General features: G+C 33.8%; 1 protein-coding gene across 1 annotated transcript in view; it reads right to left on the bottom strand.

Moving 5' to 3' along the window:
• LOC146600860 (cadherin-10) overlaps positions 1-14,694 on the bottom strand; it is a 62,024-nt gene that overhangs the window by 34,660 nt on the left and 12,670 nt on the right. The window contains exon 2 of the mRNA XM_085316589.1: positions 5,125-5,419. Within this exon, the coding sequence (XP_085172715.1) occupies positions 5,125-5,419 (295 nt within the window). The remainder of the gene's footprint in view (positions 1-5,124; positions 5,420-14,694) is intronic.

Raw genomic sequence — 14,694 nt, 5'->3', positions numbered from 1 at the left:
GGGGGGAGAGGGGTGGAGAGGGAAAAAAAAAGGAAAAAAAGAAAGAAAAAAAAAAAGCCCTCTGGCCTAAATAGGAGAGACTTCTGAAAGATTGCCTAAAAGATGTCAACAGATAGAATCCACAGGAAAAGTCATACAGAAGCAAATAGACTCATCTGCAGCTCTGAAAAGAAGGCTTCAAATGAACAAAGAGAGATAGACATATGAAGAATATAATGGGCAGAAGATTATAATCAAAACTGGAAGAGTATTCTGAGTCATAACTTTGAGAGTCAGGAAGAAAAAAGTGAAAGAGGATAAAGTATCTGGTAATCTATACAAAGACTTCAGGGGAGCAAGATGCCTTCTAGGCTGTCAACCTAAATGCAAGATCCTGAAGTTGGCCCATTTATCTCTGCCTTTACCATGATTAAGGAGCAGTAGAAGAAAGATGAACAGAGCAACAAAGAACTTACAGGCCTTTGTCAAGACACTATAATTGATAATAGAAATAGCCAACATTTTCAGGTATCTATCTAGCTAATATCACAGCCTGAGGCAGAATTTGAAAACCGTTCTTTCTTGTCTGAAAGAGACTGGCATATGGCTGCATCATGGTTTGATATCTTAAGGGGAGTCAGGTATAATATTAATAGTCTTTTTCTTACCTCCTGGCCCTCTTTGCTATAGTTCATAATGCAGGACATTTTAGGATGGAGCAAACCCTGTACTCCAAGAGGCATACAGATTTCAATAATTTCAAGCTGATGTTTCTTGCACATTTTTGCTACTTGTGCACTTCTTTTGCTGCAGTTGGTAAAGAAGGCAGGACATTAGGTAATAACAGTCTTTTATGAATTGGGAAAGAAAATACTGGTGATTAAAAGTGGTTTATGAATTTACTTGGATATTAAGTAACAGATGCATGATGGAATGCTGATGAATGATATACGCAATCTTGCTTACAACTGTAAAATCGAGTGTATGAAGAACAGTTCTGAACACTAGCTACTGTTACACAGTATGCCTTTATACGGCATAGGCTGCCTCTAGGTAGCTCTAATTGCAGTGAAGAATATGAGTAAGTTTGCATGGTAACAGGGCTATCTTCTTTCTGGTATTCAGATGCATTCATTTAGAGCTAATGTGAATATCTCAGCAAGTGCTTGCAGCACAAATGTGTYCAAATACATAAAATAGTTGAAAAACTGAAAAATAGTTGGCTATTTTTTTGAGAACTCTTAGAAAAGATGAGATTGCACCCATTGAAACAGTCACATTCAGTATTGGGATTGAAAGTGCAAGCAAGAAATTATAGCAGAGGCCTTGAGAACATAGTAACAGAATGATACTAGAAGCCTCAAAGGTATTTCATATTAGTGGTCAAATTATGGACTGACCTGCTTTTAAAAAAAAAAAAAAAAAAAAAAAAAAAAAAAAAAAAAAAAAAAAAAAAAAAAAAAAGAAGAAGAAGAAGAACAAATAGCCAGCATATGTAACACGTTCCATTTATGGTGAAAATGCAGAGGCAATAACAAGATGGTATAAAAGACAGTCATAGCCCCTACAAGAACTGGAACAAACATAGAACAAAATGAATTGTACCAATGTTGTCTCTCCCAGATAAGGGCATTGTATCTGATCCACACTGTTATTTATCTGCAGTGAGCCATCTCTCACCTTTGGTAGGGAAAGAGCCCTGCTTTTTGATTAGCCATTCACCACATTTTGCAATTGCCACTTAGCAATCATATTATCCTTTACTATATAATTGGTTTAAATAAATAGAATTTTAAAGAGCAATGTGTGTGCTATCACGTCTTGTGCTCCAGCTTTCCCACATAAGGTGACTGATAATGCAAGACTGAGTAAAACTTGGATGTACCAACAGCAGCAGAAGTGCAAGATACTCTATAATCATATAGGTATATTTTTAGTGGATAATTCTGTATAGTGCAATGCCATACTATGTTGGTATTGCTGGACTAGATAGTGAAAATGGTATAGTCCTGTTAGCACAGTTCTCTTTACAGAATAATAAACCTGCTATCTAATAGCGCAGGAAAGTGCCATACTAATTGGGCTAAATTATTTCTCTTTCTTGTACCCATATACAAGTCAATATATCAATTTTTATCAATATATCCTAAACTCTGCTTAATATTTTCAGACACCTGTTTAAAAAATGCATGTTTCTGTATGCTCACAGAGGTGAGTACCACAGGGGACATATACAAAGTGACAGTACAATTACAGCCAAGACTGTAATTTCTGTTTACTTTCCTTACATCAATCATTCTGAAACCTTCCTAGCCCATGGCCAACTGTAACAGGCAAGAAATAGTATATGACAACATTATAATTAAAATACGGTTGTCTCGGGAGAACAATGCATATAGGAATGCAAATCTCCTTTTTTCTATTTTCCTTTTGTGGGCAGGTGTGGTTGCCTTTACACAAGTAATTTTTGATTTTCATTTTCCCTAAACTTATTACATAATGTTTCCATACTAAAAACACTTGAATATTATGATGCTTGAAAAAAAATCTAAGTTACTAATTTTTAAAATATTTTATAATTAATTGTAGAATAGTACATTTAGTTGGAATATAAATACATGAAGATTTTCTGATATATCAATTTCAAATTAATTATATTTAGTAATTATACATAGTTTTTATGCAGCTGTTTGTCTTAGAGCATTTGTATTCATTTCTTTCTTTTTTCAGTCTTAAATTCTGAGATCACAGAATAGATTAGTTTAAGTTGGGAAATTAAATTAGTATTATGAAGAAACGAATCAATTTTCACTCCTGAAAATACTGGAAAATCTTATAAAATCATGTCATCCAATCATGGACCACAGATGGTAACATATGCCTCCAGGGATCAGTTACAAAGCAAGKTCTATCATGTGATGAGTAGTCTAGTAGCTGAACAACCACATTTAAAAAATCCAGGAACATGATGGACTTTAGCTTAGTTACAATTCTCAAACAGTTCTCTAAATTATAGTGATTTTAAAGTCTTTTCATTTTAGCACAAATATTTGTGCAAGATACCCGATTAACACTCTAAGCACATCCAAGATATTTTGGTCTTTACCCATCAGTTCTGTGTTTTCGATATTTTTCTTATCATCTTTCTTATCTCTTATTTTTTTGTTGCTATTGCTGCTGCTGCTACTGTTGCTGCAGTGCAGCACTTTCAAAATTTGTGTATCTTTGTGGACATACAGATACATAAGAACCTAACACCCTGAATATAATCATATTATAGGTATCTGAAAATGTTTAAGAAAAATATCTTCTTTATGTAATTGAGATTGGGAAAATTAGGAGTCAGTAAGTTAAAACTGAACATTATATAATATTATAACATCGAATGAAAGACAATAAATCACTTTGTGAAAACTTTCCAAGAATATTTTAAGAAATGCCTACTGAGATTTATGTTTAGAAAGAGTATGAGGAGCAGAGTGGAAGCTCTAAGATGTCTTTTTCAGTCCTACTGTAATCTTGCCTTGTGCCTTTTTCTCTAGAAAATGCAGTGGTGCTCTTACAAAAAGCTCAGTTAAAATTGTATACATTTACTGAAATGTGGTTCAAGAAAAGCTATCAGTGAACGAATAAACCTATACTACATTTTTGTTCTTAACAGTTAATAATAGAGAAGCTTTTTCAATTATCCTCTTTAAGGGGACTAAGTTGACTGGACTCCAGCATAACCCTATGAAATCATCTAATACATTTCTGTTTTCTTTTCTTTTTTCTTAGTACTAAGAACTAACTCCAACTGAGTGTTGGAACTTTTTAACAATTCAATCACAAATAACAAGGAGATTGAAACACTATCCTATAAGGAATAGAAAATTATTAGTATTATATTTCCATACATTGCTGTAGAGTTTTGCAGAGTCATTATCTTTTAGTAATTGTGTGCCTTTGGGGTTTTAAACATTATTAAAACTACTGTTTATATGTTTTACGCTTTTCAAAATACTTCCTGAAGACTGTTTGCCCTAATTAATGATATCTCAAATTGCAAAATGTGATTGTGATTGAATCTGACTAGTTGGCATGATGCTGACCACAACTTTGTAGGTAAGATAGATARGAATAAATCATGTTAGCTTCATGTTAGCAATTCTGACACAGGTATCAAATACTGTTTAGCTTAGTTACACTTACCACGTAGTCATGGTCAGCAAATTGTAAGCTAATTCAGTTCTCACAAATGTTCAGTCTATGTAGAGTGTCCTAATGAAGAAGAGCCTTGGAAGGCTATGGTACACATTCAAGCAAAAATTATCTTAGCTCCATCAGAGCCCCCTGGTCTCCAGTTGGTGTTACACACGTCTTCGCTTTTGAGGGAAGATATCAYGATCAATCTATTCATACCAAGAACTAGATAAATCAAGGAATGACAGGGGTTTCACTAGTGTAAATTTTTAGCTAATCATTTTGCCTCATCTACTCAATCCTTAGCAACAGAACCATCAACAAAGAGATGAATAACATGTAGGGCTCATCCCTACGAACCAAAAATAAAGTGAAAATAAAGGAAAGATGAACTCAAAAAGTTGATCTTTATGCTGCCATTCATGAATAAGTTAAGAACTGAAAGCAAAACAGGATTTCTCTATAAATTCAAAAAATGAATGTAAAGAGGAGAATAAAGGGGATGTCTACATGCATCAACAGWACTTGAATTTAAGAAGAAGGAAAAAAAAAATGTCCTCAGCTGCAGAATGAATGAAAGAGGAGACAATCAATGCTTATCGCCACTAGGGACCTTTAGTGAAAATGAAAGGAAAAATTCACTGAGCTTTTGACAAGCTAACTCACTGATCTTATTCTAGCAGTTCTTATGGTGGAGGATGATTCACCATTAATTGCTATCTATTTATGCATATATATTCGAAATCACTACGAATGAATATTTTACACGTTCTAAGTAGAAATGCTCTCAAATCACAAAATCTGTTTCTGGATTCAATTCTAGTATTTGAACAGATATAGCAAAATCTAAAAATATTTAATTCATGAACTAAAATTCTGAATGTGATTTTACTGAGGATGGGGAAATTATTCTTCAAGTAACATACTTAGAGCAGATACTTAAGCCTCAATATAAGTACTCACCCACTACTGACATTTCAGGAACACTAGCAGTATAAATTTCTTCTGGAAATGTTGGTTCATTATCATTGATGTCATGGATTTTGATGACAAACTCAGATTCAGGTTCCACTGGTCTCAGAGTTCTTCTATTTATAGCTTGGGCACGCAGGGTGTAAAAGGCTTTCTCTTCCCTGTCAATTCTCCGAGTGGCGTGAATGTCACCAGTTTTCTCATCAATAATAAAAAGAGTACCAGCCCCATCTCCTGACAAAATATATTTGAGGGACCCATCTCCCTTGTCCTGGTCAGAATGAAGCTGAAATGAAAAACAGAGAAAGAAAAATATAGTACTTTATTTAGAAGAAACAAAAGATTTTTCTGATTATTTATCATTTTTATATATCAAATCATTCTGCATGCAACAAGCAAGATTAATACCAACAAACCAATATCACGTTCAGTCCTCATTGATTTGCAGTCTTGGTGTTATACTGAGGCATCTTTTTACTAATTTAACTCCAAGAATCTTTTAGCTTGACTGCTGTGGCAGATTTTAGTCTTGCGGCAACACCTGTTCTCTGCTATGAAACCTTTGCACCACAAATCTTAAAGAAAAGTTTTATGTTAATGCTGACCTTTTCCTTCCTTGAAGAAATCCTATTAAAAATTCACAACCTGCTGTGTTAGCTGTAAGTTCACTACACAGATAAAGGACATGGCAGGATACATGATGACTTAGGAAAATAGAACAACTGGTTCCATGTCATACTAATTTTAAATTTTTTATTTCATATTATTTACATTTCCCTAAATTAGAGAACATTTCAGTTGGAGTCATTATCACTTCCACTCCATCTACTAGTATAAATAGTCTACAGGAAAGAAAAGGATTTATTAAGCATTCAGTATTGATTTAATACCCATTATCTAAGTAATATAATGCACATCTTGCACTGCTAATGACCTTTAGTACTGGACCATCCATAATGAAAAATATATTCTGTTATATTGCTTTTTTTTAGTACAGTAATGTGGTTGGCTCATTCAGTCCTTTGGATACACTTACTATTACTTCTCTCATCACCTTTTTACAAAGTTCCTTGCAATCTCATTGATTTCATAACTAACTGAAAGAATCTGGCATTTAGATTTATTTTCAGATGGAAATGTATACTTTATTTATTTTGTGATTCAGCAGAAGGGTCATATCATGTAGAATTTCTAATTAATTTTTAAGAACTTTCTGAATATTCCTGATTTTATGCTTACAATAATAAGGAAAGCATTTTATAGCATATGAACAACCTATGCAGATATATGAAAACAATACAGATTATTAAGTAACTATTCAAAAGCCTATAGTGCTAGTGCTATATAGAAAAAAATAACCATTAGATTTATAAGTGATGTAATTACTGTTGACAACTATTTAGTGTTAGGCAGTTTTATTTTGTTAATCATGTAAAGTATCCTTAACTTTCATTAGTACACCTACATGTATAAAAGTGAAAAATAATACAGAATATAAGCAGAAACACTGATAGATATAAAACTTCTAACTTGAGCCTGCATTATTTTCAACATTTCTGTGTAAGCACAAAAATTAAGTGCAAATATAAAGATTGTTCTTAAAAATCCAAGACAAAAAGTATTTGAATGTTCCAGAAAGTTTAAGATAAAACTAGGGCATCCTTTTTCCTTTCTGGCATTCTGAACATAGTTATTTGAACACACGTTAACAGTGTCACATAGAATTATATGAAGATCACATCTAGTCCTCTGGCAGGTTTTTGTTAGTTCAAGGTCCTACTTCAGGTTATGGAAAACATCAGAGGCGTAGGTCAGTATAAATCTCTCAGCACATATTCATAGACATTTTTCTCTTTGTGCTGCCTTTGTGCTTACCTACACCTGCACCTATTTTAAACTGGTATCAGAAGCAGAATATTAAACTAGAGGGCCTATTAGGTTTTTGAACGTAGCATTTCCCTGGCTTGTGTGTTGAAACCCAAACATACAGTGGCATGGTGAAGCTGAAGCCAAACAGTAACTTCTCTGCTGTGATGCATTTTCAGACACTGAATGTTTCCTAGGCAATCACAAGGCGTAGGATAGTTCATGCAGGACCTTGGACTAAAGTCTTCATTATGGAAAGTTAGGAAACTATCATTCTAGACTCGCTTTTTTATATAAAGGTTTTCCTATTTTATTTCAATTCAGAAACAAATCTTGAGAATCACTGCAAATATTTAACAAAGAATGACAAAGTAAACTTTGCTTACATTAAATATAAACTACACAGTGTACACATACAAAATACACATTATCTTTCTGCTTTCTTTATGAAGAACACAAAAAGAGTAGCAAGGCAGCAGTAAAAGAAATCTCTTGTAAGTAAATCCTGTTCGTTCTTTTCCTTCCACGTCTCTTACTGACTCGAAACTGAAGGTTTCAAGTCATTCTCACTACCCTTTTGGCAACTAGCTTATTGTGAATTTTCATCCTTCCTACTCTTTTCCCACAGTCCGTTATAGTTGTATTCTTTCATCCTTTAATTAGAGAATTAATATTTTTTAAAAAAGATTGGAGACTGTGGACTATTTTATACTGTTCTTCAGTGTAGCTAGTCCTCAAAAGCATAGGAGATGTTATCTTCTCCTGGGTTTCCCAGGATATCATCTTATCTTCAAAAGCATTTTGGTACCAAGAACTCATTGGTAGCCTCGGACCACTAGATACAATATTGTCATGGCAGTGTGGTGAAGGAAAACTATAGGAGGCTGCTTTTCCTTGGGCATCTGCATGTGAAATACAAAATCAGGGCTCTGTTAAGTGAGAAAGACTGAGGCAAGGTAAAAAATTTTCCTCAGATGGGAACATTGCAATATTCTCATACGCTTTCCAAAGTTAGGTCTGATGTTACAAGTTCTCACAAACTCAGACCAGATGGCCATGTTAATAACAATAAATTGAGGCTGCAGTGCCAGTTCTTTAACTCTGAAATCAGGTAGCAGACTCTGGCAATACCCACTCTAACACATTTTCAGTCACTGGGATAGCATGGGCCCATGCAAACTGTTATGGGGAATAGTCTCCAGCCCAAGTTAACTCACAAATCACACAAAGAAGCTGTTTGGGAGGGCAGTATTTAGCAAAAACATGCCAGAGACTTGTCTAATAATTTAACAATCTAGATGATCACTTTCCAGTGCCTGGGAATAATGCAGAAGCACAGACACAGCACAGTGAACAGAACAGAAATAAATCTAAAAGCAGAAGAAAACCTCTACCTTACAAAGTATGAAGCTTTTAGACAACTATATTTAGGACCAATTCAGGATGTAAAGATCTTTCAACATACTCATTTGTCTAATGTGTAATCAATGTTGATAATTTTTTTATATCTTATCCTGTAGCTCTCTGTAGGTCAAAAATTTTTACTAGGCTGATAAAAATAAACAATTTTGAGACATCCATATAATGGCTTTTGGGAAAGAGATAGTTACATTTTAGAATAACGTATTATAGAAAATATCAGCCTGCACAGTTTAGAAGAACACTTTAAACTATAGTACTTTGCCTTTTTAAATTACATTTTCTAAAAATTGTTGATCATTCCACTTCTGATTAGTAATTCAATTTCTAATTTAAGTATTCACATACATATAACAGTCCTCTGTTATTTCAGAAGAGCTTCGAATTTAGAATGACATCTCAGAGGGCCTCTTTGGAAGCCCAGCAACTGCAAAGTCATAAATGCTATGGACAAGAATCCCAGAGATAATTAAAGGAGTGAAAACAAAAGCTTTCTAATTGATATATATAACATATACACACAAACACACATATGTATTAGAAGTAATAGGTATATACATATGTAACAAAACATATATATTTGCTAAATACACACACACACACACACACACACACACATAATTATAAATAAACAAGAAAACAGAGTTTCATTCCTTTCATTTTGTTCGTTCAATCCGAAAGTTGTCAGGGGAATCTGTGGCTACAGATGGCCATGTGTGCATGATGGCCCTAAACACTGAATCTTTTACTCAGCTCTGAAACGGATGAATATTATGTCAGGGAGCATAGCAACGTTTCATCATTTTACTCTAGTATAAATTTCTCTGCTATTTTTAATATTAAGTGTTTTCTATAGTTTTTTTGGAGGGCTAATGGGCATCTATGATTCATGTCAGCTAAGCTGAGAAATGGAGAGATATCTATTTCATTTAGCAATTTTTTTTATATAAAATGATCAGCAGTAAAGATGTGGTTTTGTTTTCTTATCTTTGCTGATATTTTGCAGACTCCTGTTTCAGTGAATTTCTTGCTTCTCCACAAAAATATTTCCTTTCTCAGCTGTCAGCAGTATATGTATTTTACATATACTTTATTTCACTGTATAGAAAATCAGAATATCCGTTGGTTTTATTTTATATAGCCCTTATTTATTATACAACAATTGCAACTACTGTGTACCACATTTTTGCATATTTGGTCATCTACCTAAACTGTTGGTGAGACTCCTAAATTAAGAAGGATTTCATAAGAATTATAAAGGACAATACTGCTAAACAGAAGATAATGAGCATGAGGCAACATTTAAGGGGGTAGAGAAGTGGAGTGTTACATAAATACTTAAAATAGAAATTGAATTACAAATCCAAAATAGAGGAGAAAAAAAGGAAGTTTAAAAAGATGGAAAATGTTTGGCTTCAATTACAATAAAAGTAGACTTATCAGATGTATTACCTTCTTCAATGTGAATACAGCCATAAATACAATTAGTTAATGAAAAGATGCTATGAGCAAGTTCAACTCAGTATCTGTTTCAATCTGTAAAAGATTTTTCAGAAGATTTTAGATTAACAACATAATAGCTCTACTCTATAAATGGCTTGAAAAATTATATTGTGGGAATTCTATGTTAATTGTCTTCCAAGGAGTCAGATTAAATCTATTACAAGAGATTTTTTTTGCTACCAATTCAAGCCAACTCTGAAAGCTCCTAATGAAATATAAAGGTTATGAACTTTTCTGTAATATTTATTAGCATAAAAAGTGCTAATCCTATTTCCATCAAAAAAGCCAGAAGATGCCGCTGTGAAAAACAGAGAGCAGATCAGGTTAGTCAGACTCATTTTGACATATAAACTACCTCTGGAACTTGAAATGACTTACAGCAAATCCAGATAAAAAGACTTTAAGATTTGCAACACCTCTTTCTAGTTGAATTTCTGATGCAGAAGTCATTTTATGAATTTTCAATGATTGATATATGTATAACTAGAGATTAGAGTATGACTGCACTAACAAACCTGTCTTTAGTCTGAATTCTTGCTTTAGGCATTAATACAGTTAAAAACAATTTTTGTCTTATTTTATTACAGTATAATACAAAAGAGACTCCACTGTGTGGTTTACATTCTTTTTGCATTCTTCACCAAATGACAGACTACTCCATTATTACCTCAGTAGATGCATTTTTACTCTCTTACTTTGTACTAAAGTCATTTTTGTTTCTATAATCTGGAAAATGTTTTTTCAAACTTCCTTCTGCAATACATATTTTAATCTGAGTATCACAACAGCAATGAGACTTCAGTACACTCCTGAATTATTTAAAAGTACTGAATTTCCCCTCATTTTGAGGACTAGTGTCAAGGGCAGTGTGATGTACTAGCTCTTTTCTATGTGATTGCATTAGTCATGTGACGCCAGAATACACTTGTGGAAGCATTCACAGTTTTGCTCTAGTTTTCTACAGTACGCATTATAATACCATCTTTACTGGGTACCTTGTAGAACAATATTAATACTCTCTCTAAAAATAATATCAAAAGGAAGGTTGTTTTTTTAAATAAAATCCAGAAAACAAGGAAAGCTGAAGAGAATTCAGTTGATATCAACAGAATTGAGAACTGGGAGGAAAGTATCAGTTACACTGGGTATATTTGCTCTGAAATCATCAGAAAAAATTGATACAGAACTCCCAAAATGAACAAATTTATTTTAAACATCATGAAATGAACTAGCAAATAATGTGGTGGTTTAACATTATTTGCACTCGTCCTAAGAGCCTTCATCCTTCACTAGCACTTTTCTTCCCTTTTCTGGAGCATACGRCCTGTGCAGTATTCCCTTTGTTGCCAGATTTAACTGTAACAGCTTTGAGACAGGTTTTATTCATTAGAAAGATTTTAATTAATTCACTTTCAGTTAATTCACTTATTTCAATTAATCCTTAAGGTAACATTTAAAGCAACTCTCTTCTGTGATGCAAGATTTCGCACGGTTTTAATGAGACATGCCATATTTAATTTTCTCAGTTATATTGTCAGTTTGCAAGTTTTGGGCTACTGTGTGTTATTTAAAAGAGAGGYAGAAAGGAAAAATGCACATCTCAGTAAGAAAATTTTTGTAAGACTAAGAAAGATAAAGGGGGAACAAAGTGAAAAGGAGRCATAGCAAGTACTGCAAGATGAGGAGAGCTCTGAAATTCTCTTACTTGCTGAGAAGAAAGTGACAAACAAAAATGGAAAACTCTGCTCTGCTTTGCATTTTCAAGTTAGATTCATTTACATCAACCTGATTCATTAGTCAAATGAAATAATAAAACCATCGTCTCCAGTTCTGTGAAGAAAAAATAATAGTTTCTTGCTGTTCAAGATTATTTGCTCCCACTTCTCTTTTAAAGCAGTTCAAACAAGTAATATTGTTAGGATTCCTTTACACATCACAAGTGAGACAGTAGCTATCACAGGATCAGGAATATGGTTTTCCAAGCCCCATACAATTGTCATGGCCAAGTGATATCATCCTCAAGCTCCACGAACTGGGCATACAGCAGAGGTGTTTCTTCATCYCTCGATTTGCACCTTTTCCACACAATCACAGCTTTCACCTGTACAAAAGGGAGCGTTCACACCCCGGAGAAGGGCAGGTGGGCTTGTTGCTGACACTATCTCCTAGCATTTCTGCTGAGAAAGGCAGTTTCCTTTTCTATGACATGTTGCACTAGCATCAGAGGTTCTTTCGTAGGTGCACTGGGTCAGCATGCAGCTAACCAGCCTGCCCCCTTCCCATCCTTAGCTGACATCCAGAGCGCGAGGCAAGGAAGCTGCAGCTTCATTAGACTGTCCCAGCTTCCGCTGCAGAAGACCCACAGGCACTGAGCTGCTGTAAACTAGAGACTAATGGAACTTCATACACCAAAGAGCTCTCGCAGGAGCCAATATGTATTTTCCCTTCCAAACTTATCATAACAAATATTGTCCCTACATYGGCTGTGGATTGAAAGTACAGAGCTGGCACTGAAGCTGCAGTGTTCTTGTTTACTGGCTCTTTGGCCTTACGCCTCCTATAAATGACTAGATATAAATAGACAGAAGGGAATTGTTGTGCTAAATATAAAACAATTCTGACCTAAGTCTATGCTTTAAGGTGACCTTCATTAAAGAAGTGGACTAAACAAAGAACCTCCTTTGGTCCTAACCCCTACCCAGCCTGAGGCTGCATGTGCCTGCACTGCTGCTTCCAGCGAGCAATCTCTGTACACCAGTCTTGGCATGGAAATGTACCAAATAAGCGTTTCCTCACACTTTGTTCTTACGCATATATTCTTTGTGTTTTTTGCTGTTTGGCATAAAGAACAGCAGCAAAGCTGTACTAAATATTGTGTAAAGAATTAGCTAGTTTCCCAAAAGATCTATTCCACCACTGAATTGCCTAGGAAGCCTAACATGCTAAAACAAAACATACCTTTTCATTTACTGAAGTCAGAACAGCCTTTTGCATTTGAAATCTTTTTATTTAATTTCCTCTTTGTTTTGTTTGTTTTTGTATTAAGGAAAGATCACCACTAATCCTCATACCTTCTGCATTAGTAACAACAATCAAAGAGCTAATTAAGAAGCAATTTTAGGTAATTTTTTTTAGCTAACAAAAATGTTTTTATTATAACATATATAGCTTCCTAAAGTAGTTTAGGTATTAACCAAATAGCCATTAAAACAACATTAGCTTATTATATATCTTAATAAGATAATTTGCATTGTACATTAACAGCATTATTTTTTTCTTTCTTTTTTTTTTTTTTTTTTTTTAAAAAAATTTTTAAAATTTTTTATTTTAAAATTTTTTTTTTTTTTTTTTTTTTTTTTTTTTTTTTTTTGAAACAAATTCATAACATCATTAACATCAGCACTGCTTAGTTCCTTTTGCCTACTGCTGGCGGCTATATAAAAACACATTAAATAATACAGTCTTTGTTTCCAAATAAAATCACTGTAATACGTAAAATGTTAAGAGCTAAGATCTTCTGCCTCTATTGTGTTTTCTTCTCATGAATAGTATATACTAAAGCATATGCATCTTCAGGACAGGTATGATTATGAGCAACAACAAATACACCACAGAGAATTGAGCGACAAAGTAGGCCAGCCAAGGTCTGGCAATAGCCAGTTAAGGTAGAGGGTATACGTTAGAAATAGGAATAAAAAACATTGAAAGAAGATTTTAATAGTCTCCAAATCAAAGATATCCATGATAATACAGTATTACAGTTAAATTTAATCCTAAGAAAGGGAGAAGAGAGGAGGAGAGAGAAGAGATATATATTTTTCATAAGTTTCTTTTTGCCTCAAGAAACTAAAGTTGAATGTGAACTGATGCTATATTTAATAAGTTTTCACACAATGAATAACTAAGATGATGTAGATCAATCCTGAATTCATTTGAATCCCACTGAGGTCAATGGGGCTGCTCATGTGATATGTCTAGGACAGACATATTGATATTTTGTAACCCTAATATATTGTAGGGATATTCAAAGTATTAGAGGCATATTTTGAGAACAGAGGTAGTATGTACATGTCTCAAATTAAACTCACGTTTTTATTTGCACATCAAATTTGTCATTAATTTCATTAGGTTACAAAATCCATTACTTTAGAGAATAATAGTATCAAGAAAAATGCTAACAATAGACCAATTAAGTAGAGAAGACATAATTTAAACCATTATGTACAATTACATAAGAAATTTAACTTAATTTAATTGCTGTTGTATTAAAACCAGGTAGCTATATTTAAAATACAAATTAAATCTTCTCCTACAAATAACAAGCAGCATCTTTTATTCTTCTATGAGACTGTAAGGTATCAAAATAACCAAACTCAGATATAAATCCTGGCAAGGGCCATATGGGACATCATATGTTATGTATATGTATGWATTAGACAGCATCTTCGGCCCAGAAAACTGTATTCCATGTCTACTTTTAAAGGGTACAGAAAGAGCAAGAAGCCCATCTTGATCTCTGCTGCTGCAAATTAAAAACTGTCCTGCATATTAATTACTTTTCCTTGAAGTCTTAATTGCAGCTTTCAATAATGTATTCTGTGTACTACATCACGGATTAAAAATTATGTGAACTGTGGTAGCTGGTTGATCAGCCCAGTCAAAACTTCCATAAAGCCTCTATGCCATTTGCTGGCATTTTCAAGACATCAGAAGCACCGTCTCTCTAAATTCCTACAGAGTACAGGAATACATTCCTGCTTTCTTCTCTATGCG

Source organism: Rhea americana, unplaced genomic scaffold (assembly GCF_003343005.1).
Source record: "Rhea americana isolate MKP2758 unplaced genomic scaffold, rheAme1 scaffold_113, whole genome shotgun sequence".
Classification (NCBI taxonomy): domain Eukaryota; kingdom Metazoa; phylum Chordata; class Aves; order Rheiformes; family Rheidae; genus Rhea; species Rhea americana.
This window is presented reverse-complemented; position numbering and strand designations above follow the sequence as displayed.